Here is an 18,729-nt window from a genome sequence, read left to right as displayed (position 1 = left end):
AAGTCTACAATTCAATTCTAACAGTTTGTTTTCTATTTAACAAAAGCTAATGGGAAAATCAATCCCAAGAGGCACTTCTGTAATGTTGGTAAACAAATCTGAGATTAATTTAATAGATAATGCTCAGGGGTTGACCAGCCCAGATGCCCAGGATGAGATTGCTTGGCTTTGCTATTAGTTTTTGATTAATAGTTGCCAAGCAAACAAGTACTGTAGGTCACCAGTGTTTTTTTTCTTCTTCTTTTCACATCCAATGATGAAAGAAGGGGAAACCCCCTTCTTTTAGATTTTTTTTTTGGTTTTTGTTTTGTTTTTGTTTTTTTTGCATTTGTTAATTATTTTTGTAAACATTAAAAATACCTTAACTTTGTCTCCATCTAGGGGAATAGTTGAATTTAAAGCCTCTGACTTTTAGCCTCATTGACCGAAGTGCCCCCTTGTTTCCCATGAAATACTGTGAATCTAAAACTAACCTGCATAATGCCTTGTCAACAGAGTTGGGTATAACGCATTACAAAGTTACTGAATTCTAATGACTTTTTTCTGATAACGCAGTAATGTAACGCATTACATTTAAAATTTATGCAATTTTATTACAGTTACTGATGTAATTTCTAATTAGAGTCAGGTGTTTTCAATAAATGGGATGACAATCTGATGTGAGTGAGCACTCTGTTTTATTTAAAGATCAAGGATCTATCAAGTCTGATCTTCACAACACATGTTTGTGGAACTGTATCATGGCATAAAGCAAGGAGATTTCAGAGGACCTGAGAAAAAGAGTTGTTGATGTCCATCTCTAAAGAGTTTGGACTTCACCAATCCTGAGTCGGACAGAATGTGTACAAATTGAGGAAATTTAAGACCATTGTTATGCTCCCCAGGAGTGGTCGACCAACAAAGATCACTCCAAAAGCAAGACATGTAATAGTCCGCAAGGTCACAAAAGGAGCCAGGGTTACTTCTAAGCAACTAAAGGACTCTCTCACATTGTCTAATTTTAATGTTCATGAGTCCACCATCAGGAGAACACTGAACAACAGTGCACAAAAGTCACTGCTATACAACAGAGCACTGCTGCCCGTCTGCAGTTTGCTAACATGGACAAGCGAGAAGGCTAATGGAATAAAGGTTTGTGGACGGATGAGGCCAAAATATAACTCTTTTGTTTAAATAAGAAGTGTTATGTTTGGAGAAAGGAAAACACTGCTGATTGATCAGATGGCTGCACATTTCTACATATAGCAATGCACCAAACAGCGCAGAGGTGCAACATAGTATGAGGTTTAGGGTGGCTACATTCTTGGATTCCTTTCAACTCCATAGAAGTCAAGGGCCAAATAATATTCCCAGAAGTGTGATTTATCAAGTCACTTTGAAAGCTGCAATCTTATGTGCAAATTAACTGAGCAAAATGGAGATATTAAAATTGCATTAGCCCAAAAAATATTTGGAGGCCAAATAAAAGTAAAAGAAAAAGAAAACATCACCTTTAGGATTACATTGCCAAAACCTTCCATGTTACTGCAACAGAGCATTCCAAAAACCATGCTTTTGTAGATGTACACATGTATCAAGGCTTGACAGAGGTATTTAGTATTATCATGGGAGGGCTTCTTGAACCGCTACCCAAGCCTGTTGTTCATAAAGTCCAGCTCAAATCCTACATTTCTGGCAATTGTATTTTGATCAAATAGCCCAAATTCTACATGTCACTGGATCCCTCCAGTTTCAGACCCCCAGTGCCCTCCATGCCACACTGTGTAATAGAAGCTGCCACATTAGTATAGACTTTCTCATCGGCTTAGATCCCATCAACAGTTACATCAGTACCTTAGTGGTAATTGGCAGTTAATCCCCTTGCCTAAGCTCCCTATGTCCTGGAGATGGCCAAGCTGTTAAAAAAAGGTTTTCATGTTCCACGGCGTTCCTGAACACAAGATTCTAGACCAGGGGACTCAGTAAAGCTCAAATATATGAAAAACCTTTTGAAACCACTAAAACATTAATATTACCCTAATGTCTAGTGATTGTCCAAGTACAAACATGCAAGTGGAAAGATTATACGGTTATCCACAATGGAAAAAAAAAAAAAACACCTTTAAAAATATCATAAATATATAGGTCCTTTCCACATTGTTTGGCAAATTACTTTTCTCATCTTGTATCATCTTCAACTTTCTGCAATGTATAGAATTGCACCTACCTCTAATGTTTCTCTGTAGAATAGATTAAACTGTTGGTGGCTCCCAAGCAGACTTAATAGCATTGCTGTATCCTTGTTGTGAATATTGACAAATGTTTACCCGCTTGACCATTAGGGGTATAAACTAGAGCAAAGGTCATGGGACACAGCTGAGGTCATTTTGGACCCTTTGTAAATCACCAACTACCCGAGACTACCTGCTCCAAAATCTTTGCATCAAAGTTGCCTATCCACAGCAGGGTCCTCTCATACATGAGTCTAGCTCTAAATGCTTGTGCTATTGAAATCCAGTAGGTTGGGATAATACACTCTCACAAATGAGAGACAAATCAAGAAATTACTTGTGCAATGGTGGCCAATACTACACAATTAAGTAGAATAAACCACCAAATATACAGACCAGTGTTCCAAACAAGACTACAGTCAAACTCAAATGAATATAGACATCTTTGCAGTACTTGGCAGATTGTAGTGTTAAAAAAAGACTAGGAAAATTCATATTCTAACACAAATAATTGTGTGTTTTTCCCATTATAAATCTTCTTTCATTCTAAGTCATTCTTTTTTCATTGTAAATATTTTTAATACACAGATTAAAGGTAAAATAATAATAATAATAATAATAATAATAATAATAATAATAATAATAATAATAATGGGAATAGGATAGCTACCTAATAATTTGAAGATGCAGCAAAATTAGTTGTATTTGAGATTACAGTAACTGGAAGAATATAGAATACATTGGCATCATATGGATTATAACATTATTATAGCATAAAGACAAGAGAAGCAGAACACTGACAGCTGTAAAATAAATGCTTTAGTTCTGTCATTTTCTTCTATTTTCTTGTAAATTTACAGGACAGTGCAGCACAAAAAAAGAATGTTATAATAGTAAAATTAGTGAGGAAGTATTAAGTCATAAAGATAAATACCTGAGAAGTGTACTAGATGCAGAAATTAGCTTAAATATTATATATTACCTGAAATTATATCCTGCTTGTCTGCAGTTAAAAACTAAACCAGGTATGGCAGAGTGAAAATCTATGGAGTGCTAAAAAATACTACTTTTCAAACAGGGAAATTATTGAATACATTAATGTGTATAATGGTATGACATGCTTGGAAGTTAAAAAAACAAATTAAATAAATAAATAAAAAAACATTATGGGGGAAGAGTTGTGCATATTATGAATGTTACATGGTATGGTTTGACGTTATAATGGTATAAAGTAAAGGAAGGGATTCCCACAGAGACTAGGAGTAAAAGTGTGAAAGTGCTGTAAATACCTCAAAGTCTTTGATGCAGTGTGTCATTGTATTATGCTAAAACAATTTCCTTAAATTTTCTCAAATATTAAACAGTACCAACTGCATGATTAACAGTCTCAGGTACACCTGATATTTCAGTACATATCAGCTTATGTCCTGAGCGAGTGCTTACAAAAATAGCAAAATAATAAGAAATTGCCTAAGCAAATTGTCACATTAAGCCTCAGTAACACTTCTGCCCCCTTTAAACTCCCAGGATATGTACAATGTATCATTTATATACACATTTTTTTAAAATTAGTTTCACTCTAGTTCGCGGATGATAATTAAGCACATTTAAGTGTGTCATCTTAATCTGTGTCCTGTGTTCTTTTGGTTGGAAGACCTTGTTGGCTTTTTTCTAGGTCCAAAGAAAGCATCAGTTCAGGCTCAGCCTGAGAGACCATGGATAGCCTATAGGTAACAAATAAATAATTATGTTTACTAATATTAAAACACTACATAATCTAAAACATATACAGTAGGTTCCTAGCATGAACTAACTTTTATTATTGAGGTTATGAGAATGTCAGTAAATATAAAAAATTATTGTATGGATTACTTAACTGATTTGTTTACTTCTATAACAATGAATTGAGGCACTCACCAAACGCTGGTTGTCATAGGTCTCAATCAAGTCTTCATCATCAGTGAAAGATTCTTTGTCATGCTGTAGCTGTGCTATCTGGACATTGGAAGAGAAAAAGACGATCAATTTATGCATAAAACATTATTGTTTTATGTGAATATATTAATATACAACTATATTGTAAATACATTATATAAGTAATATAAGTAAGTATAAATATTGCAAAAACTGTTGACTCCTATAGAAAGATTGATGTTGGTTTGGATAATTATTAACTAAACACAACAAGTAAAGTTGTTACTGGGTTTCCAACTGTTATAGCAGGTATGTTCTACCTTGTCAGCTTTTACTATCCCATGGGTTTCATGAGCATAAATAGTGCATCTTTGTGCATTTTGCATATTGACCCATACAGCCTTATAGCAATCATAATATAGGGGTGGACAAAACACCAGCCTGGGAGCCATAGGAGAATAAGGTATCTTAGCTATTATTTATTATTTCATAGGACAAGTCTTTTAATTTTTTTTTTATTTCTAATGTCAAGCAAGTAGGGAAGACCTCCTGACTTTTTGAAATAGTATGTGAAGAAATGAAAGTTCACCCATCACACTAGAATGGTCCCTCTCATACACACACACACACACACACACACACACACACACACACACACACACATATATATATATATATATATATATATATATATATATATATATATATATATATATATATATATATATATATACACATATATATGTATATATACATATATATGTATATGTATATATAATTTACTATAAATTATGTAAATATAATTTACAACTGTGAATCTGGAATTTTTACCAATGTATGCTCAAAGCTTGGGCTGCAAAAAATTCATAATGACTACTTGGGGTCATTTGCACAAAAATATCCCCTGTATTGGAAGTATGTGGTCTAGACAGAAAGTAATGCTACAGCCTTATATTTAAGAAACTTACAGTATAGTAGGTAAGTATGTGGTTTCGGTTTGCACGTACAGCACGACAAATAATTAACTTGAAGCTTTCGTAAAATTAAAAATGAAACACCCAAAACTGTATATGGTACCATAACGAAGACCAACTGAATGCTGATACGTGAAATTCTGGAGCGAACGTCGGACGGCGTGGTGCGGTGACGTAATGACGTGTGCTGTTAATCGCTCTATGTTGTATAACATGTAAAACGGGAACATGAAAGGAATATTGTAAATGCAACTCATGTAAACACCTTAATGAGAATATTGTCTTATTCAGAATAAGGTCAATAATTAGATTATTGCTGTCCATGTAAACATAGTGTCTCACTATATGGCCAGTCATTCCACAAGGGTGACCGCCCTCATTTGAATTTGCATGCATGTTTTCCTCTAGTTGACTCTCTAGCTTCTTTTTAAATATAGGTGATCTCCTTTACATTATTAATATTGCACTGTGACATGTCTCCCTACCTTGCATGTGTTTGTGTTTGTGTTACTATGGCCTGAGCTGTATTTAGCACATTGTCAAACATAACACTGGCCTCAGACAACGTTATCTGACTGCGAAACCTTTCAGGTTGGCATGTTGGGTTTAACAGAACTAGCACTGCCTTTTAGCTAGGAATCATTGCACAATCAGATTCCTACAAATCAGGGATTTTGTTAAGCAAAGCTTTTGAATATGAATAGACACGTGGCATTATTAAATTTAGCAAAATTTGGAAGCCATCCATTTTATTTACAAGACAGAATGTATGTGTGTTTGGTCAATCAAGAAAAAAATGTATTTTGAGAAGTTTGAGAAGTGTGAATATGACTGTGTTAATCATGTCTCTGTAGGTTGTCTGCAGAAAGTTCCTGGTGTGTTTTAGAATTTTGCTCTCTTAATGGAAAATGGAAAACCGTCTGGTGACATGCTTTCCCCAGGAAATTAGGGCTAGATTTCTGTCATAACATCTCTCAATTGTTAAACAAGCCAAGTCTTTACAGAAATATTCCACTTTTTTTTCTTTTCATTTTTAAGCAGCTTTTAAAACTACAGCTACTACAGCAGGAAAAAACACATTCCTTGGTAGTTAATCTTTGGGCATCATTTATAAATCCAACTGAAGCTTTTTTTTTTTCCTAACTGAAGCATTTCGTTTTATACCCAAACAGATTCTGTCATTAATTCATACCTTCTCTATCATCGGGTCTTCTATATCACTATCAGTTTCCATCTTGATGTAGAGAATTGCATCATGCACAGAGAGGAAGAGCATGCCTCTGTGTACCATCTCATCAAAGAAGCCTATGGACTCCATCTTCATGATAATCTCATCTATAACATGAAGTGTTTATTAAGAATAATTTAAGTTAGATTACTAGTATAATTCTTAAATTCTGCTATTCTTTGTTTATGTATTTTTAAACTAGGAATCACTGTGATTTAGTCAGAGCGTTGTAGAATGTATTTTAAAATAGCTAATAATCATTTCAGCTTGTCCTTCTGTGGAAACCCTTATAAATTGCATGTACAACCAGGACTTTCCCTATCAAAGAAGGTTCCAAGGAAGGACCATGTACCATTAACTATGCAAAAAAAAGATCTTTGACTAGACCTATTTTCTAAGCGCATAACATACCAGAGGTTTTTATGTTATACATTACCAGTACATACCATCACAGCCAGCAATATATACATTGACTCCAATGCGTAGGAATTCCTTTATGATCTGGAATGAATAAAGCAACTTAATGAATTATTGACGGATATAAATTCCTAACGAACAACTTTTGTGATTAGAGCATTTTTGGGTTCTATAAAACACAGTAAAACAGCATATTCACTGTCTGTTAAGTCAGCGATGGCACAAATTTTAGTTTAGCTAAGCTAATTAACTTTTGATTAGAAATGTGGTTTTAGAGTTACAACAAGGTGTACCTCATTAATTGATTTGCACACATAGACTAAATGACTTAAAGGTGCATTAGTCAAGAGTCAGTAGTGGAACTCTAGTTGTAGAAGCTCAATAACATTAGAAAAAAAAAATTCTCCTTGAACCCACGCTCTTTTCTTGTCCATTTTGCCCACAGTGGCCAGTTAGAGTTAGCATTCTCATGGCATCACTTTCAAACATTAGGTATGCTGAGTAGTAAAGACATTGCCTTACTTTATTATTTAGAAATACCTGATAAAAAATGCCTAATGTTTGTTGTACAACATTAGGAGAGATAACATTACCTCACAAGTAGATAAATACCTAGGTGACATTATGCTAACAGTTGCATGATAGGAGATGGTCCGCGTTGGTCCTTTTTCATCGCTAAAACAATTTCACAAGTTATTGGCAGTGAATAATGTGGCTATAGGCTGTTTTATATTAGGATGGTTGTTCTTGATTTCAGAAACTACTGTAAAGTGGCTATAAGAAGTCTACACACTGGTAAAATGTTTCAGGAACATATTCAATCACATTCAATCACCCCAAACAATGTCACAAAATGCGATATGGTCTGATTAGACCAAGGAAGAACTTTTTTGGTCATAATTCTAATGTTTGGCACAATAACAAGACAGCTTATCATCCAAAGAACACCAAACCCATGGTGAAGTATGGTGGTGGCAGTATCATGGGGCTGCCCCTCTTCAGCTGGGACTGAGACTGTAGTCAATGTAGAGGAAATCATGGATAGCTCCAAATACCAATCCATTTTGACACAAAACCTGAAAGGCTCTGCTAAACAACTGAAGATGAAGAAACATTTTGCCTTCCACCATAATAATAATACAAAGCACAAATCCAAGCCAACAAATGAAGGCTTCAGAAGAAGAAGGACAACACTTTGGAATAGCCCAGTCAGAGCCCGGCTCTAAATCCTATCAAAAACCTGTGGAAAGATGTGAAGAGGGCTGTGCACAGGAGAGCCCATCCCAATTTGATTGATCTGAAGCATTTTTGCAAGGAAGAATAGAAGTAAATTAAGATGCGTGCTAAGCTGACATACCCAAAAAGACTGTGTTACAAAAGGTAAAATTTTTGTAAAATATTGTAAAATTTTTTCTTCTTTTTTTCCTGAAACATTTCTTGCTTGCTTTTTACTTGAATTACGTTGCTTGCTATACCACATCAAAAGTGTAAAAAGATCTTACCTGATTTATCTTGGCTACATTTTTTACATCACAAAAACTTGCTATTTTAATAGGGGTGTATAGACTTTGTTTATCCAATGTAGCTAGAAGATAAGCGTCAGCAGAGGGCTATTGTACTGCTTCCCCCTCTACATGTGTTGCTCACAGTAAATCTGTCTGGTTATGCTGGATGCTTACCGGATTCGCCATGCATTTAATTCCAACAACGTTGTAATGGAGTAGCGTTGGGCAGTGGCTATAATAGAGACTGATAGGAGGCCGATGTAAACATAGACAAGCAGTCCAGCCAAGGCCACAGTTTTCCAAATGAGTTTTTTCAGCTACATAATATACTTTTACTCATACTTAAATCTTTTCATCACATTCTACATATTTTGCAGGTGATCTGTACTATCAAAAAACAAAACAATCAATTATTGCACCTAATATTCTGGGAAGTAGCATGTTCTGGGTACAGAAAAATATTTAAATCCTATAGCCATTTGCAAGACCTAACCCCAAAGTTTTCCGTTGTGGTAGGTTCTCAATTAAAGTTTCCAGAATTCTTTAAATGTCGTTATAAATATTGCTATTTTTGTGCAGTCATTCAAGCTACAGAAAACTGAAAGAAATGATTTAGAAAGATTATCATGCTCAGATGGCTCTACTCAGAAGTCCACAAGACTCTCAAATATTAATCAGTTTAAGCTATTCTGTACTTTGACAAGAGTCGCTTAAGAATGTGAATGCACACCTACCAGTCTGAGGGACTTTACTGACATCACATCTAGGAAGGAGACAGCACAGAAGTCCATCACCAAGCTGTGGATGTTGACTTTGGGGACTGTGATGTCGAAAGGCAGTTCAGCTGTCCAGTCCACTTGCACCTCCACATCCACATCTGATCGAGCTCCATTTTTCACTTCCTGCTGTGGTTCACCTTCCACCTGCTCAGGGTCCCGTTCATTCTCAAACCCCTCATTGATCACACCCTGTTCTTCCAATGGCACCAAGCCATTCTGTAACAGATGTGTGATGGGTGAAGAAAAACAATGTTTCAACAGCAGGGTTTTATAGTTATAATGTGTTTTGATTTTGTGCACCAAAGGTCTGGAACACACTTCCAATACACATTCATCAGGCTCCATCTATGTCTGATGTTTTTTTTTGTTTTTTTTTTACTTCAGTTTTTTATTATTACTTCCCAAACCTTTACTTTGTGAAATAATAATAAAAGGTATTACATAATAATAATAATAATAATAATAATAATAATAATAATAATAATAATAATAATAATAACCATCGTGTGTTTTGTTTTGTTTGTGTACCTCTGTGACTTTAAGCTTCCCCTTCTTGATTAGACTGTGAATCTTCTTTAATGCTTTGTTCCTTTTCTTAAATACTTGCACTGCATCAAATCCCACCTGGCCGTGAACAGTTAAAATTTATCAATCCAGCAGCTCTTGTAACTGAGAAATCCATGCAGTCTTGTGCAGAACTTACTATATGCTTTATCTGATCTTTCAGATAATCGATGTTGGCAAAATATATTGGTGCATTGCACTTGAAAATCTTTGTTCCAGGACATGCGACAATCTGAGAGGAACATTTATGACCAAAGACAATTAGAGCCACATTTTTTGTTAAAAAAAATGAATGAAATGTTTGATTGAAGAAGCATGGGATATAATAATGCATAGAATGATATTTAATTTCTTACATTTTTATAGTCTTTCATATTCTTGTAGATGTCTGTGTTGGGTATATTTCCAAGTGTTGAACAAGTTGGGCTGACATGAAAATGATAGATATATTCCATATATTTTTCATAATTGTTTATAATAGTTTATAATAAAAATCATAGGGGGAAAAAACACCCTAGGCTTTTATAGCATGTTATAAAATGGCATTAATAAGCGGCCAAATTTACTTACAATTGTGTCCTGATAACCACAGTGCCAACCTCAAACACTACGCCAGCCAGCAAACCGATATCTAGTCCAAGCAGGATGCAGGCAATGAATGTAAACACCCAAATAAGCTGTGAGAATGTAAGTATATGATCAGTATGTATCCATTACATTGCATCTACTGCATTTTAAACAACTTCAAAATGAATAAGGGAATTTTGTCTGTTTTATCCATCCTGATTACTAGATCCATAAAATTTATTTAAAGCAGCTGACCATTAAAATGTTCTGTTTTCTGTGCATAAAAGGTTTGATTTGTTCCTGAGCTCAGGTTACTGTCTATGCAGAGTTTCCACATGTCTGTATGGTTTTCTTCTGAGTTTTTGGTTTCCTCCCTTCTCCTAAACACAGTTGGATTGGTCACTCTTAATAAGAGGTTACTGGGGATGAATGAATGAATGAACGAATGAATAAATGCTCCTGTTTCTGTTGATTTGTGTAACTTGTTATGTTCATAAAACTTTGTGGAATCTGATCTCATGAGAAATCTCCAGTGAGGAAAATGTGGTTAATAAAGTTGTACGAATAGTTAGAAAGGTTGACCTTTGTTGGCCTTGTGTGTGTGTCGTTATGATTACTTACACAATCGGTCCTGTTCTTCCTCCATAGTATGGGCACATCATACAGCTGCATAAACATACCTTTCAGGTTGGCAACAACAATGCCCCCCAGCACTGACTGGAAGTTAAAGAAGGAGAACAGAAGAATTAGAAGTAAAGTGTTAGAGACATTCTTGTATTAAATAATTTTATTTTGACTGCATGGTTTTCCTATCATTTTTTTTTTTTTTTTTTTTTTGCAGATGTGGGCAGATTCAGCAAGTCTCTTCAGGTGGCTAGTTATCCAACAGTACATTATGTATGTTTATAGTTGAGGTTCACATGTTTATGTGTTTATGGACCTTTACAGATTTTAGCATGAAACCCTCTTATTACATGTTCTCCAACTCTTTGACATACCTTCTGCAGAGGCTGAAGTAGAGGCCCAAGAGCCACGATCACTATCAGCACCAACAGAGCGGAAATTATCGATGCTACCTGCATTTGAACACAGTCATAATAAAAAGAGGATGTGTCTGCATGGGTTATGTTTGTAGTGCAGTCTCCAGCGATTACTATATGCTTGAGTCTATATTATGTTCTTTTTTCTATGCTCTCTACATTGTTTTTATATCTTGGTGGTGACACAATTTCCCCACAAGGAAATGTACCCCGTGAGAAAAATGATTATTATTTTTTCTTTTTTAACACAAACTGTAGCGTTTCTTTTTGGTTACTGGGGTTAAGGTTAGGTTAGGGTTAGATGTTTGCATTGCATTAATTAACTGACAAACATGTGTGTGTGTGTACCTGAGTTTTTCCTCCTGTACTCTCCTGTATCGCTGTACGTGAAAGTGCAGTGGTGGCCACAAAGCCACCAAAACAGCCACAGACAATGTTGCTGAATCCAAAGGCTATCAATTCCTGTTGGGAAAAAAATGGAAGAAAAAAAGCTGCTTAAAAACTGTTGCAGAGACAGTGATTAATAGGACTGTATGTTCTCCTCTAGTCACTTATATTTGTTCCAGCAAGTAATAAGTGGTCAGTCTAACAGGGAGCAAAAGAATTCCCCACCAGTTCATAATCACTCCTGAACACGAACACACACACACACACACACACACACACACACACACAAACTTACCTGATTTCCATCAACTACCAAGTCATGTTTTGCTGCATAGACTTTAGCCACTGATATTGCTATGGCATAAGACACCACTGCTGTGGAAAAGCTTGGGCTCACAATACTGCTAAAGAGTGATACATCTGGAGGCTGAGGTGGAATAAATCTATTGAAAACACACACACACACACACACACACACACACACACACACACACACACACATCAAATCTAATTTTGTGTTTTAAATTTTGCACCAGCAATAAAAAAGCTGTTTACTTTTTATCAGAAAATGTTAAAACTTTCAGATCATTTGCATGTTCTATGCTACAGGAAGTTCTATTCTCACCCTCTTGGGATATATTTAACAATGCCAGCACCGTAATTGGTGCTAAGGTCCACTGCATAAGAAACTCCTGCATCAATAATTGTCTAATAGAAAAAAAACATAGATATAGCAGAGCTGAAGATTGAGAAACACAAATACACCATTCAGGTTCTTTAATAAAGATTTACTGTAGATTTTGAGAGGTAAAGTGTATTTTACAAAAGTGAAATTTTGCAGATACCTACCACTATCACTTCAAAGGGGATAGGCGCTGGAAGCTGTTTCTGAAATCTGATGTTGAACTCTTTTCCAAGCATTACCACAATGATAGTCAGTATTCCAGCAATGAAGTCAACCATGTTGGATTTCTTAATGTTTTTAAATACGTCCCCAATAGTCTAACAACAAATCAAAAATGAGAAACCATTCAATTATAAGAGCTTTTCAAAAGTGGAAATGAATTTGGGTCAGTGACAAAAAAAAAATAATAATTTGCTTTTAAAATTTCACCACCCAAAAATGTTCAACCACACATTACACTGAATAATTGAAAATATTCTATTCTATTCTAAAGTAATTTATGATTACAGAAAATGTGTATAAATGACACTTTTTAATGTCTAATTGAGGACTGGTTTGTGACGATAAATCTAAAAGGTGCATATTTCCAGAAATATCGCCCAGTCATAGGAAGTTCCTGGTCTTTGCATTGGACTCAAATTTAGCTTTATCCCCTTGCACCTTCACAAAGTGCATGGATGTCATTCTGGCTCCATTGTGACTCCAGGGCATCCATGTACTAAACTACCTGGACGACTGGTTAATTCTAGCACGATCCAGAGAACTGGTGGTTCAACATCGAGATGTTGTTCTGCCCATATGAAGAGCTTGGGGTTCAGACTGAACCTCAGAAAAGTATGCTTTCTCCAGTGCAGTGGACATCTTTTCTAGGGGTTATAAGGATTCTACTACAATGAGGGCGTTTCTATCCCCAACATGCGTAGGGTCAATCCTATCAACATTGAGCAAGATAAAGCTGGATCTTGGCATCCCCTCCAGTCTCTGTGGGAGAATGTTGGAGCTTATGGCAGCAGCAGCCAACGTCATACTGTTGAGTCTATTGCACAGGAGACTGTTTCAGTGGTGGCTGAGAAGTGGCTGAGAAGTTGGAAGAGTAATCAGTGTCACACAGTGATTCCTATATGCGCTGAGAATTTGGAAGTGCCCCCGGTTTCTACACTCTAGGGGTGTCTACTTAGTGCAAGACGGTAATGAAAGACACCTCCTTCTCTTAGATGGTTGTCCAGCTCACGGTCTCTGGCGTGGCCCTCATCTGGAGTGGCATATAAATTGCCTAGAAATGTGGGCCATATTTCTAGCACTGAAATTCTTTCTTCCTCAATTGAGAGGTCACCATGTGTTAACAGACAACACAGCAGTGGTCTCATATATCGACCACTCATATATCGACCACCAGGATAATGTTTGCGCCCCCTGTTCAGGCAGGCACAGCTAATTCTTCTCTGGGCAGAGGAAAAGTTTTGTCAGTGAGTGCAATATACATTCTGGGCAACTGGAATGTGGGGGCAGACATCCTGTTGAGGCAGGGGCTGAGGCCCAGGGATTGGTGGCTCCATCCACAAGTGGTGGAGTCCATATGGCTGAGGTTTGGCCAAGTGGGAATGGATGTGTTCGCCTCCAAGGAGGCAACACACTGCCCGCTGTGGTTTGCCCTCACTCCTCCTGCATTATTAGGGCTGGACATCATGGTGCACATGTGGCCAAAGTCACATCTATATGCTTTTCCCCAGATCGCTCTGCTCCCACAAGTTCTAGCGAGAGTTCGCCAAGACGGTCTACGTCTGCTGCTAGTAGCACCTTATTGGCCAGCTCGAATATGGTTCTCAGAGACAATATCCCTGCTAGACGGCACTCCTTCAGAGATTCCCATCCACAGGGACCTACTCTCTCAAGCCGGAGGGCTGATTTATCACCCTCGGCTGGAACTATGGAAACTGTGGGTCTGGCCCCTGAGGGGCACCAGCTCATAGATTCTGGTCTCACAACTGAGGTTGTAGAGACCAAATAGAATTCTAGAGCGCCATCCATGATGAAATTGTATGCACTCAAGTGGCAACTTTTTGTCTTGTGGTGTGAGGAAAGTCAGCTAGACCTAGCGAACTGCGCAATAGATACAGTCCTGGAGTTCTTACAAGGACATTTCTCAGCGGGGTTGGCTCCTCCTAAAATCAGGGTCTACATGGCTGCCATTTCAGCCAGCCACACACCTATTGATGGAGCCTCTCTGGGGCAACATCCTCTAACTTTGAGGGACGCATGGTGTCAGGTGGCTGAGGCACATCTGCAGACCACGCATACCTTCCTGAGACCTTTCTCTGGTCCTGGAAGGTCTGTCAGGTGTCGCATTTTAGCCCTTAGTGTCAGGCTCTGAGAAGCTTCTGACTCTAAAGGTAGCTCTTCTACTGAACCTGACATCTCTCAAGGGAGTAGGAAATCTACAAGCTCTCTGTTGCTCCTTCCTGCCTTGACTTTACCCCTGGATTAGCCAAGGCCTTTCTGTATCCTAGGCCAGATTATATTCCTAAAGTGCCTACATCTGCTGCCCAGCCAGTAGTGTTGCATTCTTTCTGCCCTCCTCTGTTCCTCATACGGGAACAAGAGAAAATGCACCGACTGTGTCTAGTAAGGGCTCTCTGTACTTATATCCACTGCTCTGGCCAGTGGCGTAAGTCAAAGCAGATGCTGGTTGGCTTTGGCGGCAACAGCAGAAGTGATGCTGTGTTGAAACAGTGCGTCTTTACCTGCTTTCGTACACTACTCCATTTCTTCTCGCGACGTGACAGAAACATGCTCCAGAACAGAAACAAAACAAACGCACGTGTCCACAGCTCGTGCATGCGTGCACCCCCTCATCAAGGTCGTGACATTCGAGCGTCTCACTCTGGTTGCTAGGCTATTTGGTCATGTCATCAAACACGTCATTGTTCGGTCAAATTTATTCTGCCTTTTCACTTATTCAGCCGAAAACCGAAAATGCTTTTTTTGCTATTTTCGGCCAAATAATTTCGGTTGCTGAACATTCGGTGCATCCCTACTTCAGATAATAGAGGCTGACGGCACGGTTCACAGGTGTAGTTTATATATCACTCGACGCGCTTAATTGCCATGTCACCTGATCTCAGCAGAACTATAAATAGGCATGATGTTACACAAGCTTCAGATATCAGTCAGGTGCAAGGGCGCTTCCCAGTGTTCAGCTAACGCAAAAATCTACTTTAAATATCTAATTTAAATTACTGAAAGGCAATAAGAAACCTTAATGAGTCTTATCTGAATAAACTGAAAGTCATTTAAAGCATGTAATGCTATTCACTGATAATGGTCAAGGATGTGAATGCTTGTCATGTTATATACTCACATAAAAAATCGCCAGGACACTATTGTAGTTTTCAGTGGGAACATTAAAAATCAGTTTTAGCTGAGAGACTACTACAGTCACAGCTGCTGCTGTGGTGAAGCCTCCCACCAGTGGTTCAGATAGATAACGCACCAAGAAACCCACCTGGGCCACACCCATGGCCAGCTGAAAAACATAAATTGTAGAGAGATTTACATCAGCATAGAGACCTGGACCCAGTTTCAGTGTGCCTTACTTTCTCTAATCAGATGTGTGTATTTTCACAGAAAGAAATAATTTGTCTGATATTGAAACAGCCATTCACACCTATTACTAACTGCTTCAAACAATACTCGAATAATTTCTTAAGATACGATGCCGTAATTTTTTTTTTCAATCCACTGACTACATCTTGCTCTGATAAGCTCAAAAAGTTTTTTCAGTGTATGGAAGTGTCCATACACACAAGTACATATACACAGAAGTGTGGATAGCCAATCAGATTACTTCCTCCAAGATTATGAAACATTTGACCAGATAAATATACAAAATATATCAGACACTCTGTGGCCGGTGGGAGGTGTGTGACACTAAGACTAGTGAGGGCAAGTTTTCCTTTATTTAAGGACAACTATACCTGAAACAGTCCAATCAGCACAGTCATAGAGGTGGATAGTGCCACTCTCATTGCATCTCTTTCTGCAACATTCATCACCATTGCTGCTGTCCCATTCATACCTGTCCCATTCCCTGGTCTCATGAACATCGCATCAGGAGCAAGATTCAACACCACTGATCCCATCATCAGGCAGGTGACTGGAAATGGGCCTGTCCAGAATAAAACAGAGAATGTACTTCTTATATCAAAATGTATCTTGTTATTAAATAAATTAAATGGTTCTTATATTTAAAAAAAAAAAAAAAGCAAAAAGAGAGAACCCTACCTACAGATAGGTGTCTAGATGTGCCCAAAATGAAGTAGGGGAGAATTGGGAAGAACGCAGCAAAAAGTCCATACACAGGACCAACATTAACCAGCAGTGAGTAGGCCAGTCCTAATAGGAAAATATGTAATGCCTGTGAGAAACACAATAAAAGCTAGAGATCAAATTAATTATTTTCCCAGGACAAAGCTTACCTTGCAGAGCACACACCATTCCCATAGTGATTCCTGATATAATTTCACCAGAAAGCCATAGCCTGAGTTCATATGCTGGGAGCCACTCAAGGATTGGGAAAAACGTTTTAACCAGCCGCAAGATCCGTTTACCTGAGCAGCTGTAATGAGTCAATTACACATAAGTGTGTTAAGGCAAGGCATGAATTGTCATGGTTAACCCTGCACATAATAAAGAGATTTACAGATTTATTAAGGTAAATCAAGTAACTATGATCTTGTGTTTCATTGAGAATTTTAAATAGACTTACCTGCAGGAATTTCTGAGCTTTTCTTTGAGGCTCTTCGTCTCTCTGACTTGTCTTTCATTTGCATGTTCAAAGGCACGTGTGGAGTAGATGGGCCGAGATACATGATATTGGTTCTGGCTGTCCATCTTGAAGATAATCTGTTTTAAATGGTAGATTCTTTTTTCTATAGTGCTCAATTTTGAAATGCTCACTGCTTTTTTTCAAACTCACAGCTTTTTACACAGAATGCATGAGTGTGTAATAATGACGTGAACATTGTATTTTGTGGGCTAGTTTATTTAGAAGTTTATTTAAGAGTTAGAAACAGATTAATCAAACCAAAAATCTCTTCCAACCCATGCAAAATCAAAAAAAGGAAAGTAAGAACAAAAAGGATTTTTTTAAATGGTTTGTATACAAAGTTAAAGAAACTTGTTTGATCTTGAACAGGGCAATACCTAGAAATCACAGGATTAACTTTAAGATAGAGAAAAGAGAGAGGCTGATGAGAGAATGACTATTTTTGCTGTAATAACTTATTGGTAACTAACTTGTTCTACATCATTAAACATGAATTCAGAAGGTTAATTGCATGACTTGTAGTTCATTAATACATTTAAAATATATATATTTCACAAATTGCTGTGGTATAAGAGGAATAAAACACTTCAGAGCATGCTGTTATAGGGAAATAGTCAACATTGGGGTGATCATTATTTTCCTATCTCAGCACATCCCAAAGTACTTAATTCCTTACATAGTGTCTACTACTCTCAAATCAACTTTCTACATTAATTTACTCACTTTATCAGATTCAATCACTATTATGATTTATAGCTAACACATTTTATCAGTAGAATGTAAACAGTTTTATGATCCTTACCTGACAATTCAAATTTGAACTTCTTACATCTGATTGAGAAATTGTTAATCACACATGACTTGACTTAAATTTACTTGCAGATGTATTCAATGTCATGTGCAGATTCCATATTTTCAATAAATTCAGCTTCACTCCCTTGTTCTTGTTCCTGTTCTTCTTTTTATCATCTAATTTTATCCTGCTTCTTCTTCTTCTTCTTCTTCTTCTTCTTCTTCTTCTTCTGTCTCTCTCTCTCTCTCTCTCTCTCTCTCTCTCTCTCTCTCTCTCTCTCGTTCTCTCTTTTTTGACTTCTTGTTCTCTCTGAACATCACCTGAATACTCCCCTTTTGTATTTATTTATGAGTAGAGTTGGGTTGTGGGAGGTGTCAACTTGAGAGGAAGCAATAAAGTTGGCAGTCAATGAGTGTCATTCTTTGCATATTTTCAAGTAAACTTTTTCTGAAATCAGTTTTTAAAACTACATTGAAATATTGCTGCTTTTGCATTTTATTAGCATACTCAGGCAGTCAGATAACGTTTGTGAAAATGTCTTTATCAAAGCTGTAGACTTCATACATATAAAACATAATATAATAACATGAAATTTTAGGTACTATTTAGTAGCATATTGGTAATGCCGTGTAATGATGACTCTTCATTTTTTAAGTCTTGTAGACTTGATGACTTGCAGTGTGTTCTGTTTCCTAGTAGGGATCTTTGTGTTGTTCTTTCTCTACATGTGGCAGATTCCTAGTATGTGCATTCTATGCTGTCTAGTTCTATTTGCAAAGCTTGTCATGTTTGTGGGTAAGCTGTTCCAATGAGGAAATGCTTACACAAAATAGTGGTTATT

General features: G+C 37.1%; 1 protein-coding gene across 1 annotated transcript; it reads right to left on the bottom strand.

Annotated features, from left to right (window-relative positions):
• Positions 1 to 660: 660 nt before the first annotated feature.
• Positions 661 to 18,254, bottom strand: LOC128623317 (pendrin-like). The gene is made up of 21 exons (XM_053650293.1): positions 17,898 to 18,254; positions 17,036 to 17,172; positions 16,746 to 16,885; positions 16,552 to 16,662; positions 16,245 to 16,435; positions 15,629 to 15,793; positions 12,435 to 12,587; positions 12,211 to 12,293; positions 11,881 to 12,028; positions 11,547 to 11,660; positions 11,157 to 11,234; positions 10,780 to 10,875; positions 10,162 to 10,268; positions 9,948 to 10,017; positions 9,731 to 9,823; positions 9,556 to 9,651; positions 8,983 to 9,243; positions 6,773 to 6,827; positions 6,291 to 6,433; positions 4,128 to 4,205; positions 661 to 3,934 (listed from the first exon to the last, which is right to left on the bottom strand). The coding sequence occupies exons 2-21, from the start codon at positions 17,158 to 17,160 to the stop codon at positions 3,911 to 3,913; spliced, it is 2,331 nt and encodes a 776-aa protein (XP_053506268.1). The 5' UTR covers positions 17,161 to 17,172; positions 17,898 to 18,254; the 3' UTR covers positions 661 to 3,910.
• Between the last annotated feature and the right edge of the window lie 475 nt (positions 18,255 to 18,729).

The sequence above is a fragment of the Ictalurus furcatus genome, chromosome 19 (genome assembly GCF_023375685.1).
Source record: "Ictalurus furcatus strain D&B chromosome 19, Billie_1.0, whole genome shotgun sequence".
NCBI classification, from domain to species: domain Eukaryota; kingdom Metazoa; phylum Chordata; class Actinopteri; order Siluriformes; family Ictaluridae; genus Ictalurus; species Ictalurus furcatus.
Note: the sequence above shows the minus strand (reverse complement) of the source record. Positions and strands in the feature narration are given on the sequence as shown.

Bases quoted from the DNA above. Each gene is read 5' to 3' on its own strand.
- LOC128623317 (XM_053650293.1), bottom strand. From the start codon at position 17,160: ATGGACAGCCAGAACCAATATCATGTATCTCGGCCCATCTACTCCACA. The intron at 12,029-12,210 runs GTGAGAATAGAA...TGTTTTCAATAG, and splicing joins GTTAAATATATCCCAAGAGG to ATTTATTCCACCTCAGCCTC. The intron at 3,935-4,127 runs GTGAGTGCCTCA...TGTTACCTATAG, and splicing joins CCTATGACAACCAGCGTTTG to GCTATCCATGGTCTCTCAGG.